Source organism: Emys orbicularis, chromosome 2, assembly GCF_028017835.1.
Source record: "Emys orbicularis isolate rEmyOrb1 chromosome 2, rEmyOrb1.hap1, whole genome shotgun sequence".
NCBI classification, from domain to species: Eukaryota; Metazoa; Chordata; order Testudines; family Emydidae; genus Emys; species Emys orbicularis.
Window position 1 is genome coordinate 145,190,119 of NC_088684.1, and position 18,706 is coordinate 145,208,824.

General features: G+C 47.5%; 1 protein-coding gene across 1 annotated transcript in view; it reads left to right on the forward strand.

Annotated features, from left to right (window-relative positions):
• Positions 1-2,698: 2,698 nt before the first annotated feature.
• FER1L5 (fer-1 like family member 5) overlaps positions 2,699-18,706 on the forward strand; it is a 76,969-nt gene continuing 60,961 nt past the window's right edge. Inside the window, 6 exon segments of the mRNA XM_065398364.1 lie at positions 2,699-2,735; positions 2,997-3,118; positions 3,543-3,671; positions 4,195-4,257; positions 13,202-13,252; positions 17,057-17,087. Coding sequence (XP_065254436.1) covers positions 2,699-2,735; positions 2,997-3,118; positions 3,543-3,671; positions 4,195-4,257; positions 13,202-13,252; positions 17,057-17,087 — 433 coding nt within the window.

Here is an 18,706-nt window from a genome sequence, read left to right on the forward strand (position 1 = left end):
GAAATAGTTATTATTCCTGTTTTGTTATAAATAAAAGTTTCTATGTTTAACTGAGTGACTGAAAAGCCCATTCTTAACAATATAAATATTCCACTTATGTTAAAATGAAATGTTTAGATGTTTAAAGCACTCACTGCTTGATCCTTCCCCTGATTCGGTGTCCGGGGTAAGGGCTGTGGACGGTTGGTAGGGGATCTCGGTAAGGGTGATGAAGAGCTCCTGGCTGTCGTTGAAATCAGCGGTGCAAGCGCTGTCGACTGCCTCGTCCTCCTCATCTCCTTCCTCATCTTCCCCGTCACCTAACATTTCCGAGGAGGAACCGGTCGTGGACAATATCCCATCCTCGGAGTCCACGGTCACTGGTGGGGTAGTGGTGGCGGCCGCACCTAGGATGGAATGCAGTGCCTCGTAGAAACGTGATGTGTGGGGCTGGGATCCGGAGCGTCGGTTTGCCTCTTTGGTTTTTTGGTAGCCTTGTCTCAGCTCCTTGATTTTCACGCGGCACTGCGTTGCATCCCGGCTGTATCCTCTCTCTGCCATGGCTTTAGAGATCTTCTCATAGATCTTTGCATTCCTTCTTTTGGAGCGCAGCTCTGAAAGCACGGACTCATCGCCCCAGACAGCGATGAGATCCAACACCTCCCGATCAGTCCATGCTGGGGCCCTCTTTCTATTAGATTGCACGGCCAACTCTGCTGGAGAGCTCTGCATCGTTGCTAGTGCTGCTGAGCTCTCCACGCTGTCCAAACAGAAAATGAGATTCAAACTGGCCAGACAGGAAAAGGAATTCAAATTTTCCCGGGGCTTTTCCTGTGTGGCTGGTCAGAGCATCCGAGCTCGAAGTGCTGTCCAGAGCGTCAACAGAGTGGTGCACTGTGGGATAGCTCCCGGAGCTATTACCGTCGATTTCCATCCACACCTAGCCTAATTCGATATTGCCATTTCGAATTTAGCGCTACTCCTCTCGTTTTCGAGGATTACAGAAGTCGAATTTAAAAGAGCTCTATTTCGAACTAAGTAGCTTCCTGGTGTGGACGGGTGCAGGGTTAATTCGATGTAACGGCGCTAAATTCGATATAAGCTCCTAGTGTAGACCAGGCCTTAGACATTTTTAAATCAGCAACTCCGGATAACTTGCATCCAAGAGTTTTTAAAGAGCTGTCTTAGGAGCTCATTGGACTGTTAATGTTGATTTTTCAATGAGTCTTGCAATACTGGGGAAGTTCCAGAAGTCTGGAAAAAGGCTCATATTGTGCCAAGTTTTAAAAACAGTGAATGGGATGACCTGGGTAATTATGGGCCTGTCAGTCTGACATTGATCCTGGGCAAGGTAATAGAGCAGCTGATATGGGACAATTAAAGGAGGGTGATATAATTAGTGCCAATCAACATGGGTTTATGGAAAATACATCCTGTCAAACTAACTTTATATAATTTTATGATGGGAACGATATAAAATTAACATGGGACACATTAAATGGATGTAAAGCTCGCTAACTGATAGGTCTCAAGATATAATTGTACACAAGCAATTCTCATCAAGCAGGTGTGTTTCTAGTGGGGTTCTGCAGGGATCTGTTCTTGGCCCTACGCTATTTAACATTTTTATCAATGACTTGGGAGAAAACCTAAAATCATCCCTGATAAAGTTTGCAGATGACACAAGAATTGGGGGAGTGATAAATAGTGAAGAGGAACCGGTCACTGATACAGAGTGATCTGGATACACTTGGTAAACTGGGCACAAGCAAACAATATGTGTTTTAATATGGCTAAATATAAAACAAAAAATGTAGGCTATACTTACAGCACAGGGGGACTCCATCCTGGGAAACAGTGACTAAAAATAACTGGGGGGCCAGGCATAAGGTCCCAGGAAAATGCTGTGGCCAAAATGGCTAATGTGATCATTGGACACGTAAAAAGTAGGATCTTGAGTAGGAGTCAAGAGGTTATTTTATCTCTGTATTTGGCACTGGTGCGACCACTGCTGGAATACTTTGTCCAGTTCTGGTGCCCTCAATTCAGGAAAGATGTTGATAAATTGGAGAGGATTCATAGAAGAGCCATAAGAATGATCAACGGATTAGAAAACCTGCCTTATCGTGATAGACTCAAGGAGCTCCGTCTATTTAGTTTAACAAAAAGAAGGTTAAGAGGTGACTTGATCACAGTCTGTCAGTATCTACCTAGGGAACAAATATTAAATAATGGGCTCTTCAGTCTAGCGGAGAAAGATCTAACACAGTCCAATGGCTAGGAGGTTAAGCTAGACAAATTCAGACTGGAATAAGACATACATTTTTAACAGCAATAGTAATTAACCATTGGAAAAAAAACTTACCAAAGGTCATGGTGGATTTTCCATCACTGGCTGTTTTTCTCTCAGACCTGTGCTAGGGGTTATTGTGGGGCAGGTCTCTGGCCTGTGGGATACAGGAGTCAGATGAGATGATCACAGTTGTCCCTTCTGGCCTTGGAACCGACGAATTGTGAGGGGCAGTGCCCAGGCTCATTCAGTCCTCCCCCTGCCCAGCCCAGATGCAGCCCCTGACACCCTGCGCAGCCTCCAGCAACATGGGCAGCCTGCTCAGGGATTTACGGGATCTCCTTTTAGCTCTTACCCAAATGTGCAGGTGCACAGCAGGACTCACAATTGATCCCTGTGAAGATCAGAGCTCACCCCCCCATTGGCACAATGTGGTACGTGTGTATTGAGATCATGCAGACTGCATGTAATGGGGCATTTATAATGGGACATGCTCTTAGGCGCCTCACATCCAATGGTCTGTGTCCCAGATTCTCACTTAACTGCTTTGACCCTGAACACTCTGTGTCAAACCAGTGAAATTAAAGCTCCCATGTCTGACACCATCCTTGACAAAGCTGCCAAAGGAGGAGCAGAGAATGTTTGTTCTGACTTGCTCTGTGGGAAAGGATTATTCTTCCAGGTCATCCACCCCAGGCCAATCCATTCCCTTTCTGACCCTCTCCAGGGGCACACGGTGGGGTCACCGCAGCCATCCAGAGTATCACAGGAAAGGATCATCAGAGGGAAGGAATCAGCGGCAGAATAAATTCCAGAAGAGAACTCGCAGACAAAAAACAGGACTTCCAGGTATTGCGAACCGTGGCAAGATGAGCTCCGTCAAGGAGAAATTCCCCCCCAATATAGCCCAGGCCCAATGGTAAAAGTGGTCAGTACATGGGTCTCAATGGCCAAGTCGGTCCTTTTCCCACAGCGATAGACCTAGTGTGCCAGAATTAGTTCCCTCTCCGTAGTAGGATATGAGGATCCCAGCTCTATGTTCCTTCATCCATGGGCTTCATCCTGCTACCTTGGATGGAGCTGATGCCTTGGGAAATAACAGAAATGGATATTATTATTCTGGGGTTGCTTTGTCATTGGCATGTCCCGCCTCCAATGGCGCCTCAGGTCAGGGTGGCGTTGGGACCAGTTCCAGCAGTGGAGCCCAGCTGGGCTAACAGAACATCCCTGCCCTGAGACCCTTTAAATCATACCGCTGTATTTCTCACTGCAGGTGCGTGTGAGGATCATTGAAGGCCGCCAGCTCCAGGGAAACAACATAAAGCCCGTGGTGAAGGTCTTCATCGGAGACCACGTGTACAGGACGAGAATCAAAACGGGGAACAACCCCTATTTTAATGAGGTGGGTGGGCATCATGTGGTTCCACACCTGCTTTTGTGGACTTATCAAGCCTGTGCTGGAGAGGGCCCTCTAGTCTGTGAGCCAATTCCAAATTCAACATAGGATGGTCCCAGGGCACCAGTTATTGAGGGAGTTGGAGGCGAGATTGAGGAGGGATGCAGCCATCCCTGTGAGTTATAGTCTCCCTCCCCAGGGCAGTGTCTGGACTGGACTCCTGAGGGGACTAGTATGGGGTGGTGCATGTAGGTTTGCCAACCCTCCAGGATTCATAGAATATCAGGGTTGGAAGGGACCTCAGGAGGTATCTAGTCCAACCCCCTGCTCAAAGCAGGACCAATCCTCAACTAAATCCTGGAGTCTGGATTATGTCCTGGAGTATAAGATTATGTCATGTGATGAAACCTCTGTGAATACATCCAACCAAAATTGACAACCCTGGCTGCATGTGAGCGAAATCCTGAGCTCCCCAGAGAGCGCAGGCAGGTTTGGGACTGCGCTAAATTTACCTCTCCGTTTTTCTCAGATATTTTTCCAGAACTTCCATGAGACGCCTACTCAGCTCTTTGACGAGACCATAAACATACAGGTACGATAGTGAGACTAGAACCCCTCTACCTCTGGAGCTGGCTTCTTGCATCTCACAGCTCACTGGCAGGACCTTCCCAGCTACTCCAGGTATAGGCCAGATGAAGGGCAGGAAACACCTCACATCACTTCTCTTCTACCTGGTTGACCTGAGTCCCCCCTTTTACTCTCTTGGCACTGGAGAACCTTGAAACACCCTGCCCTCTAACTCTTTTCTTCTAACAGTTGGTGTTGAGTCTGTTTGCTGATGGGCTAAACTTGATGTCAGTCAGCGTTAGTAGGCCATTACTATGCATTTCCTGAGCATGCTCAGTGGTGTCTTCTGACTGCATAAGAATTAACCATGGTCCATACATGGCTATCACGGGACACTGAACATGAGTCTTGGTACAAGGGTGGAGTGGGTCAAAGCAACTATAGATTAACAAGGGTTTTTTGTCCTGAGATGAGACTAAACATATTGCCCCAAGCCAACTCCATCTAAGGACAGGAAGTAAAATCTTGCCCCCACAATAGGCTGTTTTTGTGGTGCTGAATTCCACAGACAACACTTCAGTTGTATTCAAGAAATTCCAGAAAACTGGAAGAGTGCTAATGTTGTGCCAGCATTCAAAAGTTATGTCTATCCTGGGAAAAATCCGTGGCAGCGTGTCTCAGAGCCCAGGTTTCCAGCCTCAAGCTCACAGGGCTCGCACTATGGCACTAAAAATAGTCACATAGATGTTCCCACTTGGGCTCTGAAGCCCACCCTCTGCTCTGGGCTCCAGCCCATTTGGGAACGTCTCCACAACTGGTTTTAGACTGTAGCACAAGTCCAGCAATTCAGAGTGTGTAGATCCAGGCTCCGAGAGTCACTGCTGTGGGGTGTTTTTGCAGTGTAGATGTACCCAAAAAGAGTAAGTGGGAGGACCAGGGTAACTATAGGCCAGTTAGCCTGACATCAATCTTGGATGGAAAATAAAGGAAAAGCCGATTTGGGAGTCAACTGATAAAGAATTAAAGGCTGGGAATATAATAAATACTGGTCAACATCGTTTTATGGAAAACAGGGCTTGTCAAACAAACCTGGTTTCTTGCTTTGTCGAGGTTACACGTTGGTGGGTAAAAGTAACTGAGTAGATGTAATAGACTTAGCCTTTGGTAAGTGTAATCAGGCGCAGACTCACCCGGCGGCGCCTCCTGCAGGTTGTTTCGGGGAATTAGCTTCCAGCCTCCGGAGCACCCCCTGTCGGCCGGTGTCGCGCTACCGCTGGCCCCCCATGTCCCTCCCGGGTGACCCTTTCAGTGGGTGCTGCCCCCTGGCAGTACCCCCACTGTTTCTCCAGGTCTCCCCACTCAGGGGAACCCCCACCCACTACCCCCACCTCGCCTCAGTCGTAGGCTACTGCCAGTCCTCAACTCACCCCCGCGCCCTGGGGCAGACTGCAGTGTCAGCCACTCATCATAGGCAAGGTTGGGTCTGGACCTGCTGTCTCTACCTATTGCTGGGCTGCCCCTTTGCAACCCCAGTACTTGCCTTAGGCCCTCTGCTAGGCCCGCAGCCTGGGGGTTTTCCAGGCTGGAGCTCCCCAGCTCCTCTAGCCTTCCCCCAGCCCTGCTCCACTCCAGGTACCCTGGTCGGCTCCCAGGCAGCCAGGCCCTTCTCTCTCTACCAGCAGAGAGAGACTGTTTGGGCTTCTGGCTCACAGCCTCTTATAGGGACCAGCTGGGCCTGATTGGGGCATGGCCCCAGCAGTTACTGCCTTCCCCAATCAGCCCAGGCTTTCCTTCCCAGCCTCAGCCCTCTCCCAGGGCTGGCTTTAACCCTTCCAGGGCTGGAGCGGGCGACCGCCCCGCTACAGTAAGGCATATGACTTAGCACTGCATAACAGAGACTAGAAGACCTAATGATCCCTTCTGGCCCTGAAATCTGTGAAAGAGTGAATCAGACGTGATGTGCCGGGGAAACAGAGAGCAGCCAGCATGTCCATTGGACACAGTATCCTAGCATCGATTTAAATGGGTTTACTCCCAAGTGACACCGGTGTGAGACTGGAGCCAGGAGCAACATCTGAGTGATCAAGGTACCCAGGGGGCCACAACAAAACATACCAGTGACTCATGAAAAATCTTCTCTTATTTGACCCTTGGAGGGGTGAACTGTTCTTGGGGTGAACATAAGAACAGCCATATTGGGTCAGACCAAAGATCCATCTAGCCCAGTATCGTGTCTTCTGACAGTGGCCAATGCCAGGTGCCTCACAGGGAATGAACAGAACAGGTAATCATCAAATCATCCATTCCCTGTCACTCATTCCCAGGTTCTGGCAAGCAGAGGCTAGGGACACCATCCCTGCCCATCCTGGCTAATAGCCATTGATGGACCTACCCTCCATAAGCTTATCTAGTTCTTTTTTGCACCCTGTTATAGTCTTGGCCTTCACAACCTCCCCTGGCAAGGAGTTCCACATGTTGATGGTGTGTTGTGTGCAGAAATACTTCCTTTTGTTCGTTTTAAACCTGCTGGTCTCAGAACCCCGAGGTAAAAGGGTACCGGGGTCCGGGAGGGACACAGGGACTGAGGCAGGTGAGACACCGGCCAGCAGAGGGCGCTCTGAGCCTGGAAAAGAGCTAATTCCCAGATGACCAGCAGGAGGTGCCACACCGGTGAGTCTTCGAGATCTGCTACACTCAGGTTTGGGAATCTCCCTCACATCCTCAGCCATGAAGACTGATGCAAAGAATTCATTTAGTTTCTCTGCCATGGCCTTATCATCCTTGAGTGCTCCTTTAGCACCTCGATCGTCCAGTGGCCCCACTGGTTGTTTAGCAGCTTCCTGCTTCTGATGTACTTTAAAAAAAAAATTTCTATTACTTTCTGAGTCTTTGGCTAGCTGTTCTTCACAATCTTGTTTGGTCTTTCTAATTATATTTTTACACTTCATTTGCCAGAGTTTATGCTCCTTTCTATTTTCCTCACTAGGATTTAACTTCCACTTTTAAAGGATGCCTTTTTGTCTCTCACTGCTTCTCTAATCTAATTTTTATAGCCTCTCTAATCTCCTTGAGCATTTCACAGTCACTATCACCATCCTGGTCAGGTGGTCGGTCATATATCCCTACTGATATATTATTATTATTTGAGCATGGAATTACTATCCATAGAGATTCTGTGGTACAATTTGGTTCATTTAAGATTTTTACTTCATTTGATTCTACGCTTTCTTTCACATATAGTGCCCCTCCCCCACCACTACAACCTGTTCTGTCCTTCCGATATATTTTGTACCCTGGTATTACTGTGTCCCATTGATTTTCCTCATTCCACCAAGTTTCTGTGATGCCTATTACATCAATATCCTCATTTAATACGAGGCACTCTAGTTCACCCATCTTATTATTTAGACTTCTAGCATTTGTATATAGGTACTTTAAAAACTTGTCACTTTTTAGCTGTCTGCCATTACATGATCTAATTGATTGGGACTTTTTTTCATTTGACTGTTTCTCATCAGATCCTACCCGTATTTTATCATCTTCCTCCTCTCCTCCTTACTAGGACATAGAGAATCTCCATTAATAGATCCTCCCCTAAGGGGTGTCTCTGTTCAAACCACATGCTCCTACGCACCTGTCAGCTTTCCCCCAGCCTTAGTTTAAAAACCACTCTACGACCTTTTTAATTTGGATGTCAATCTCTGACCTAGCAGCCTAAATTTGGCCTCCAGGGCCTCTCTCCTACCCTTCCCTATGTCATTGGTACCTACATGTACCACGACCACCGGCTCCTCCCCAGCACTACACATAAGTCTGTCTAGATGTCTCGAGAGTTCCGCAACCTTCACACCAAGCAGGCAAGTCACCATGCGGTTCTCTTGGTCATCGCAAACCCAGCTATCTATGTTTCTAATGATCGAATCCCCCATAACTATTACCTGTCTCTTCCTAATAATTGGAGTTCCCTCCCCTGAAGAGCTATCCTCAGTGTGAGAGGATACCCCAACATCATCTGGAAGGAGGGTTCCAACTATGGGATCATTTCTGTCTGCTCCAGTTGGATGTTCTCCTTCCTTGAGACTTTCATCCTCCTCAACAGCACAGAGGCTGTCAGACCGGGGGTGGGGCCATTCTACTGAGTCCTGGAAAGTCTCATCTGTGTACCTCTCTGACTCCCTTAGCTCCTCCAGTTCAGCCACTCTGGTCTCCAAAGCCCGTACATGGTCTGTGAGGGCCAGGGGCTCCTTGCACCGAATGCACACATACGCCACCCGCCCATAGGGCAGGTAATCATACATGCTGCAATAAACTGGGTAGCCCCCACTCTGTTGATGGACGTCAGCCTGCATTCTCTTTTTACATCTGAAGCATGTTTCTTTGTTGTTGTTTTGTTTTTATCAGGGGGTGTTTTTGGCTTTAAGTTTAAAGAATGTTAAGTGTATCTAGGCACACACACACATACTCCCCCTCTAAACTCCCTCGCAAAACTACCCTGTGACACAGTGAGTCACTGTGTGACAGTGAATCATCTTATTACCCCCTACCTCCGGCATGAGGGAGCCTTGCCAATGGTGGGTGGGTGACAGCTTCCTGAAATCACCAGCCTTTCAGACACTTAAGCCCTCTCCTCTGGGCTAGGCCAGCCCTGTCTTTGCCTTGTGGGTTAACAAGAGGTGCCCCTAGTCCCCAAGTCCCTTTGAAGTATTCCTGACATCCAGCCCCTGACACCAGCTACTCACACAAATCCTGTAACTTCTTTCTGCCCCAGTTTGCCAGTTTGACCTTAAATCACTGCACCTGTACAATGCACAGCACTTGTGAGCACTTCTAATAAAACAAAAAAGTTCATTTAAGAAAGAATAAAGATTCCACTAGAAACAAGAGAGCGGTGGAAACAAATGATCACAATATAAACCAAAATCATAAACCGCGCACTAGGACCTATGTTTATTAACAGTTCCCTTTCCTAGCTAATAAAGGAGGTTTTCCCCAAAAGTTCAGTCGGTGATTGGAACCAGGATCCAAACCTTCCTGAAAACTCCCCTGCCCCCCAAGATGTCTCCTCAGCGAATGGATACAGAGGACCTCTCCCCACTAGGCATTATACTGAAACAGTCTTTTGACTCTATTCACAGACAGGGAGATCCTCTGTCTGTTGTAATGTCTCTTTTTCACTGCCAAGTGTTTCAACTGTTTGCAGTTATCTGTGATGGTTTTCCATTGATAGTCTTGAGATGGAGCAAGGCTGGATACCTTGCATACCTCACTGGCTAACCTGGGAGGGGTGACAGCTCCCTCCTGCCAGAATGGACCATCACCGAGACACATTATCCCTGGTGACTAACTTTTACTCCAAGTCCATAAAGCATACCGTCAATAAAGTTACATTATTTCTGAAATACATTATTCCTGAAGTATTCCTGTACATACATTTCATAATGATTATGAGTCTTGACAAGTTGTGAGTTTTCTGTAGATGCATTACATGTTACTCCTTATGGATAAATACCCTGCAAGTCGTGTTTGGTGTAGTGAGTTTGTCAGGCCTGAGATGAGAGTTGTTTGCAAAGAACAGCAGGCTGTTTGCCAAGGGGGCTCTGTCACAAGGGGGTCCCAGGCAGGGGCGGCTCCAGGCACCAGCGCAGCAAGCGCGTGCCTGGGGCAGCAAGCCGGTCGCTGTGAGGGCAGCAGGCAGGCGGCTTTCGGCAGCGCGCCTGCGGGCGGACCGCTGGTCACGCGGATTCGGCGGCATGCCTGCGGGAGGTCCGCCGGTCCCGCGGCTTTGGCAGCAAATTGGCAGTGGGAACGCCAATGGCGCAGCACCAGTGGACCTCCCACAGGCATGCCGCCGAATCCGCATGACCAGTGGACCGCCCGCAGGCACGCCGCCAAAAGCCACTTGCCTGCCATGCTTGGGGCGACAAAAAACACAGAGCCGCCCTTGGCCCCAGGTCTTGGCCCCAAAGTAAATACATCATTGGGTCAAAGTGGAGAAGGCCAGGAGCTTTCCTGTTTAATTGGAGTTCTTTCTGATGATGTGAGCACAAAAGTAGATCCTGTCAAACTAATTTCATGTCTTTTTTTGATGAGATTACAAGTTTTGTTGATAAAGGTAATAAGATTGATGTAATATACTTAGACAGTAGTAAGGCATTTGACTTTTTATTGCACAATATTTTGTTTAAGAAATTAGAACGACACAAAATCAACATGACACACATTATATAGATTAAAAACTGGCTAACTGATAGGTCTCAAAATGTAATTGTAAAAAGGGAATCATCATCAAGCGGGTGTATTGCTAGTGGGATTTTTGGCCCTGTGCTGTTTAACATTTTCATCAATGACCTCAAAGAAAACAAAATCATCACTGATAAAGTTTGCAGGTGATGCAAAAATTGGGTGATGGGTAAGTAATGAAGAGGACAGGTCAGTGATACAGAGCGATCTGGGTCACTTGGTTAGCTGTGTGCAAGCTAACAATGGTGTTTTAATATGGCTAAATATAAATGTATCCATCTGGGAACAAAATGGAGGCCATGTTTACAGGATGAGAGACTCTATTCTTGGAAGCAGTGACACTTGGGGTTTGTGGTGGATAATCAGCTGAATGTGAGCTTCCAGTGTCATGCTGTGGCCCCAAGGGCTAATGCAATCCTTGTGTGCATAAACAGGAGAGTATGGAGGTGTTTTACCTCCATTAATTGTTACCCCAAGAACAGATTGATCCCCGAGTAGCTCTCCTGTTGCTTACTTCTGGGTTCCCTAGATGTTAACCTATTAATCTGTTCCAGCAAGGTGAAAGGAGGGGCCCACCCCAGTAGAATTCTCAGGGTTTACCAAGGATCTCCCCATGCCCTTCAGGAAATTCCCCAGGATAGACTTGATCTGTTTACCCCTGGGAGGACACAGATACAGACGTCTATTCAAAGGATTAACACACAGGCAGTATTTTTCCAAAACAAAAATATTTTTATTATTACTGACAACAGGTTCAGCAATAATTGAATTGTTAAATCTAAATCCCTATTAAGCACTGGATATAAATTGCATAGGTTAAACAAATTATCAGCACATCCTACAGCACAGGGTATACAAGTTAAAGTACCCTGTAAAGACTGTTGGAAGGGCTTAGGTGATTATGTTCTGCACATGGTGATCAGTCCTATGCAACACTGAATAAACTCTAAACTTTATACATAGTAACAAACACACACCCCAGCACCCAACTTTATTATAGCAAACATACTCCCTCATTAATCCTATTTCTGTCCTGTATCCTATCCTGTAACTAGCATGCTTCCTCTCCTTAGGCTTCTCTCCCCCTGCTCTGTCTACGGCTCGTTCTGTTCTGTTCTGTCACTGGTGCTGCTGCAGCAGCTGCTGCTTCTTTCAGGTCTTCTTCTTTTCTGCTGTTCTTTGCTCTTTTAGGTTTCTTTCTTCTGATCTGATCTTCTCCTGGTTCCCCATCTTGACTGACTTTTGCCTGCTGACTGCCTGCCTTTTATTCAGTTTTACCAGCCACTAGACCCTTTCAGATTGGCTTGTTTCTCAATCCTGATATGAGCATACTCTATCTTCCAATCACCTTTAAACCCTCTCTGATTGGTCCATACTTGTAGTCCAATCACAACTGCTAAATCTGGCTGTCAGTCAAAGCTGTTACATAACAAGTCGTAGTATTATGGTCTGTTTACTATTATGGTCTGGTGACCCTCACCTAGTTTTGGACTGACCCTTCCCTGCAGAGGGGGAGTGACCTTTACCCCAGGCTACACTTGTCTGCCAACATACTCACTATAGGCTAAATTGAAACTGATTTCTCACTCTCCTTGGCTATGTGCCAACACTTTACCAAACTATTAAACTGTAAACAATTACCTCATCCCTTTCACTATGTATCCAATTGTTAATTTATGCATCTTAATGTTAAGCTCTACTGTTGCCACCATATTCCTTTCCAATTTCGTTCATTTTATTTTCGCTCTTCCCCTATTTTCAGTTAATGATGGCAAAGCAATGTTTTCAGTGCTGTGCTTAGGAAAATAGAGCAGCTCAAAATCTCTCTTATCAGTGAGACCAATACTAGAATACTATGTCCACTTTTGTCCTGCAGTTTAAAATAGATGTTGGTAAATTGGAGAAGGTTCAGAGAAGAGCCACAAGAATGTTTAAGGAGTAGAAAACCTGCCTTATAGTGAGAGACTCCAGGACCTCAATCTATTTTGCTTATCAAAAGGGTAGGTTAAGGGGCATGTGACGTATCCAGTGACTTGATCACGGTCTATAAGTTCCTGCCCATGAGGAAATGAAATTTGAGAATAAAGAGCTCTTCAATCTAGCAGCCAAAGGTATAACAAAATCCAACAGATGAAAGTTGAAGCCAGGTAAATACAGGGGCAAATTTTTAACCCCGAGTATAATTAACCGTTGGAACAACTTATCAAAGGTCATGGTGGATTCTCCATCGCTGACCATTTTTAAATCGAGATTGGATGTTTTAGAAAAACATCTGCTCTACTTCAACCACAGCTATTGGACTCAAAGAAGGCATTAATGCCGGGAAGTCCGGTGGCCTGTGTTCTGCAGGACAAGATGATCACAATGGTTCCTTCTGGCCTTTAGATTTATGAATCGATGAACTTTATATTCACAGAGCCTAGTTGCTATTTAGGGCTTTCAAGACTTGAAGTCCAATTCTTCTCTGCTTTGCACCTTATGCAGTCATTTCTCCTGTGCAAGGTGCGTGGAGAATTCTGATTGTGTAGCATTTTACGCCGGTGTAAGTGATGAGACGGGTGCCAGGCATTGAAGAATCAGGCCTACAGACCCTTCATGTCAGCACCGCAGAGCTGGGAATTGTGGGTAATAGAGCCATCATGCTGTCCCTCAGTTGGGTGGGGGTGAAGATGGGGTCTTCACCTCCTAGCACAGGAACAGTGAACCAAAGTCTTGGGTTTGTTTCCTAGGTGCTGAACTCAAGGGCGGTGCGAGCGGATTCCATCATTGGAGTGTTCAAGGTGAGTGACAGTGGATGTAATCACCTTGGCAGAGCCAGGTGACTGGACCACGCCAGCAGATATTTTCCTGGTGATGTTGCATGCATGGATGTGGGAACCTGCATACAGGCAATGCTCACTCCCAAGTAGAGCTGGTTGAGAATTTCCTGGGAGGGAGGGAGAGAGAGAGAGACCAGCCCATCTCAGAATAGCCAATAGCCAGGTGGTTAGGTCCCTCACCTAGGGTATGGGAGACCCACCTTCATGTCCTTCCTCTGAATCAGGCAGAGCAGGGACCTGAGCTACTTTCTCCTCCATCGCAGCTGAGTGCCCTAGCCAGTGGGCTGTTCTAGTGGTGTGCACTCATGCTCTCTGTTTTTTTGTGAAAGGTTTCAAAGGGCTCTGCTTGTCCCAGTGCAAAACAAAACAAAGGCCAAAACTTTGAAAATGTGTGAAACGGGATTCTTGTTTTCTGGCCAGCCCTGCTCCCAAGAGGCTCTTTAGGAATCATCTGTTGTCTCCGAGTAGCGATCTCCACAACTGGTTACAGTTCTCAAGTGGGTCAATAACTTATCCTTACTCCAGACATTCATTAAAATTCTACCTATGAACACTCTCCCCCTCACCTTGCTCCTGCCTCTGGCACATTGTGGTAACGTGGGGATGAAATTGTCTGTCTTGTCCACTATAACGTATGTTCCTAGATTTTTGTCCGTCTCTTTCCTAGTCAGTCACCACTTTTCTAGGCAGCCAGGAATTACCTCAGCTACTGCTGACTGAAGCTGGTCAGGCACTTTTTGACAAAATCTTGGTTTTCTGAAACTGGACGTTTTCACAGAAACACATCTATTTTGACTAAAATTTTGCCAGAAAGGTTTCTCAGGTCCAGGATGGGATTTCTGATCAAAACCAGAGCAAGAGACTGCCAGAATAGCTACTTGTCTAGAGCACGCCTGGTATGTAGGAGTCTAAGGGCTTGTCTCCACTTACCAGGGGATCGACACATGGTGATCGATCCACCAGGGGTCGATTTAGTGGGTCTAGAGAAGACCCACTAATTCGACTGCTGATCGCTCTCCCATCGACTTCGGTACTCCACAGGAACGAGAAGAATAAGGTAAGTAAACGGGAGAGTTTCTCCCGTCGACCCAGCGTGGTGCAGACACCGCAATAAGTCAACCTAAGGTACGTCAACTCCAGCTACGTTATTCATGTAGCTGGAGTTGCGTAACTTAGGTCGACTTAGCCCCATAGTCAAGACCTGCCCTAAGGTTCAAGTCACTAGCCTGAATGAAGGGAATGCCTTAGACGGCCAGCTATTCGCCATTCTGGGATGGGCTGGTCAGTCCCTCTCCCCAGTTCACAAGGTCTTAGTTTTGTTCTGCATCGGAATGGAAGCAAATGTTGAAACATCAAGATTTTTCATTAAATCTTCTTTTGGGGCCAGTCCAACTCCCCCATCCCAGTTCCCAGTTCCACACATGATAGGTGTGACGGGTTAGACCCCCCCAATCCGGGATGCCACCTGATGTGCTGGGGTCCCACTCAGCCCTCTGGCCCTGCCAGCCTGGGTTTCCCTTGTGCTGGGTTGCTGTGCCAGGCTCTCAAACCCCTTTCCAGCACACACCCAGGCAAGACCACACCCAGCTGCAGACACGACTGCAGTCAGATGTGTATGAGAGGATTCACCCAGCACTCATGTGCACGCCCCCTGTGAAGAGGTAAACCCCAGATAATATTGTCTTGCGCTGTAGAGAAATCTATACAATGTAAGTTCATAAATTCGCCCCCTCCCTTAACGTGGAGGAAGAGATGCACAACTTCTTACCCCGTCCCCAGTTAGAAATTGCACAAACTGGGTTTAATAATAAACCAAGTTTATTAACTATAAAAGGCAGATTGTAAGTGACTATAAGGGATAGCAAACAGAACAAAGCAGATTACTAAGCAAATAAAACAAAACATGCAAACCAAGCTTGATTCGCTAAAGAAACATGTTACAAAATGCAACAGAGGGTCCTGTGGCACCTTTAAGACTAACAGAAGTATTGGAGCATAAGCTTTCGTGGGTGAATGCCCACTTCATCAGACGCTGTTGCTTTTTACAGATTCAGACTAACACGGCTACCCCTCTGATATGTTACAAAATGTAATTTCTCACCCTAAATGTTGACTTAGGCAGGATGCAGAGTTTCTGTAGCTCAGAGTTCCAGTTATTTCTCTTTACAGACTAGTCTCCTCTGTCTCAGTCTGGACTCAGCCCTTGCCTTTCCCACAGCTCAGTTCCTTTGTCTCTTCAGGTACTTTCAGCAGTCTTTCTTCTTGGGTAGGCAATGGAGGAGAGTCCCAATGGCCTTGCCTCCCAGCCTTAAATAGAATTGACATAAGGCGGGAAGCCTTTGTTTCCAGTGGGAAAGTACCAACTGTGTCTAAGGGGGTATTTTTCATCAGGTGACATTATCACCGGGCCTTGTAGTGTCAATGCAGCATCCCAGGAAGCTCCTCAGGGAGGTGGGAGATTAGTATCTTCGGAGTTCTATTGTCCTTCTTAAATGGCTCATTCAGGAAGATTGCCTGCTGTCTGGTGGGTGTTTCCCCACGTACAGACGCCCCCCGACTTATGCAATCGATCTGTTCCAGAAAGCCTTGCGTAACTCGAATTTTGTGAGAGTCGGAAACGTATACCTGTACGTTACGCAAAAACTTCCGCAACTCAAAAATCCTATTTCTGGCTCATGGAACTTTTTCCATAAGTGCGATTTTGCATAAGTCGGGTCTTGCATATCCCGGGGAGCATCTGTACACACACACTTGTAATTGTTCCATAGTCAATATTCCTAACTTCAGATACAGAAATGATACAGGCACACAACTTGGATAATCACTTTCAGTAAATCAGAACCTTTCCAATGATCTCACATGAGCCATCTTGCACAAAGTATATCTTAGTTATGCCATATTCATCTCATAAGCATAGTTCTATAAAGAATATGGAGCGTCGTGTCACAATAGGAATGAGCAGAACCAGAACAACAGCGGCCAGCTTAGCTCTACTTTGCCTTTGATTTAGCTTCTCTTAGGCTTGGTCTGTGTACACGCTATCACTTACATTGGTATAAGTGATGTCACTCAGTGGTGTGAATGAGTCACCCCGTGAGTGACATAAGTTACGCCGACCTCAGAGCCGGTGGGGACATAGCTACTGTCGCGCACGGGGCTGGAGTAATTAAGTCAACGGGAGAGCTCTCTCCTCTGGGCTTAGAGCAGCTGCATTACAGCATGCAGCTGCATTGGTACAGCTGTGCCATAGGGTCGCCATAGCCTGGATCTACACTACCAACTTATGTCGGTATAACACACCCCGGAGCGACGCAGTTATACTGACCTAACCCCCGGCGTAGACAGCGCTATGTCAGTGGGAGGGCTTCTCCTGTCACAATAGCTACCGCCTACATTCTCCAATCAGTGTAGTCACATCTTCATGAAGTGCTACAGCAGCGCCGCTGCCAGTGAAACGCTGCAGCATTGTACGTCTAGACAAGCCCTTAGCGTCAGCATGGCCTTGTGCTGTGCTTTTAAGTACAGAACAAGGAGTCAAGCGGGCCAGGGTCTATTCCAGGCTCTGCTGTTAAGTTTGGGCACATCGTTTTGCCGCTCTGTGCCTCCCTTTCCCCACCTGTACGGGGATCCTAGTTACCTGAAGGGGGGGCTGCGCGGTTTGAAGCACTGGAGGATCCTAAGAGGGAGAGTGTTAGAGGAATGCCAGGTGGTGTTATTGTTCTCCTAGGGCAGATCCCCTAACATGCTCCATTTCCCTCTCCACAGCTTGAGGTTGGCCGTGTGTACGACTCTCCCGGTAGGTGAAGGCTGTTCGTGGCGCCGTTAGACAATTAGATAGGCTGGGCTGTTCCTAGTGCCTGGGTACCAAGGAAGATACAAATCAGGATTTCAAACCAATCCCAGTTGCCCTGCGTTTATTCTCACCCTTGGGACTCCACACCCGTCCCTCACACCCCACCAGGTGCTAGCCTAGTAACGCTGTTTATCTCTTACAGCCTCATGCAGGGGGCACGTTCATAGCTCCATCTCATTTCCAGAACACTTTACATGGGATCCCCCTCACTCCATATACCAGCTTGTCTCCGTGCCACCTGTCACCATGACAACGCTGTAACGCCCCGTACCCACAATAGGTACAGTACCTGGGACCCTTGCCTCCCTGCATGGTAGTCACATACCTGGTTACCTGCATGGTTATCACTCCTTAGAAATTTAGCCTCTATGAACTCAGGATTGGGGAGCAGGCACTAATAAGGACTCATCCCCAGTTAGTTACTTATATGGCTTATATTGCTGCCACCTGGGACACATTCGTTTCTGCAGAGGTAGGACTCCACTTTCAGGATTACTGAGCCAGCACCATCCACCAGTGCCAAACTCCCTTGATGACACACAAACTGGGGGAGTGGTAAATAGTGGAGAGGACAGATCCCTGATTCAGAGAGATCTGGATCACTTGGTAAACTGGGCACAAGCAAACACTACACTTTTTAATACAGTTAAATGTAAAGGTATACCTCTGGGACAAAGAACGCAGGCTGGGGGACTCTGTTCTGGGAAGCAGGGAATCTGAACAAGATTTGGAGGTTGTGTAGAATAATCAGGTGAACAGGAGTTCCCAGTGTGACACTGTGGCCAAAAGAGCTAATGCGATCCTGTGGTGCATAAACCGGGGAATCTCGCATAGGAGCAGAGAGGTTATTTCACCTCTGTATTTGGCACTGGTGCGACGGCTGCTGGGATCCTGTGTCCAGTTCTGAAGGGTGTTGATAAATTGGAGAGGATTCAGACAAGAGGCATGAAAATGATTAAAGGATTTGTCACAGGGTCCAGTCACTGCTAGTGGCGCCGCCTCCTGGTCACTCTGGAGATTGACACCCCTTCCCATGGTCACATGCCATCACACTGTCTCTCTCTCAGGTCTTCAGCCCCTTTCTTGCTCCAGGAGTTGCTGCGTGACGCATCCCTCCAGCCAGGCCACTCAGTGGTCCCCGCTTCTGGTGTCCATCCTTCAAAGTCTCTGTCATTCCTACAGTGACCTAGGCAGACTTTCCATTCACTGTCCCAGTGGTGCCATTTTCCCAGTAGCTGGTAGGGGAACCTGGGCCCACCCTCTTCTCCAGGTTCCTTCCAGCCCAGGGACCTTCAACCCAGCAGTTCTGGACTTTCCTCTCCCAGCCCTCACTGCTCCTTCCCTGGACCGCTTCCTACAACTCCTGGTTCCTCTCCTTGCTGTGGGTGTACCAGTTCCAAACCTTCCTCCCTCCCTCTTCCCCGGGAGTGACTGCCCTTTCCCAGCAGCAGCCCCCTTCTGTTGCCAGCTTCCTGACTTTAGAGACCCCCTATTCCTGCCCAGCTGAACCTTCTTGCAATCAATTCCCTGCTCCCTGGTTCTTCCTTCAGGTGCAGCCTGTG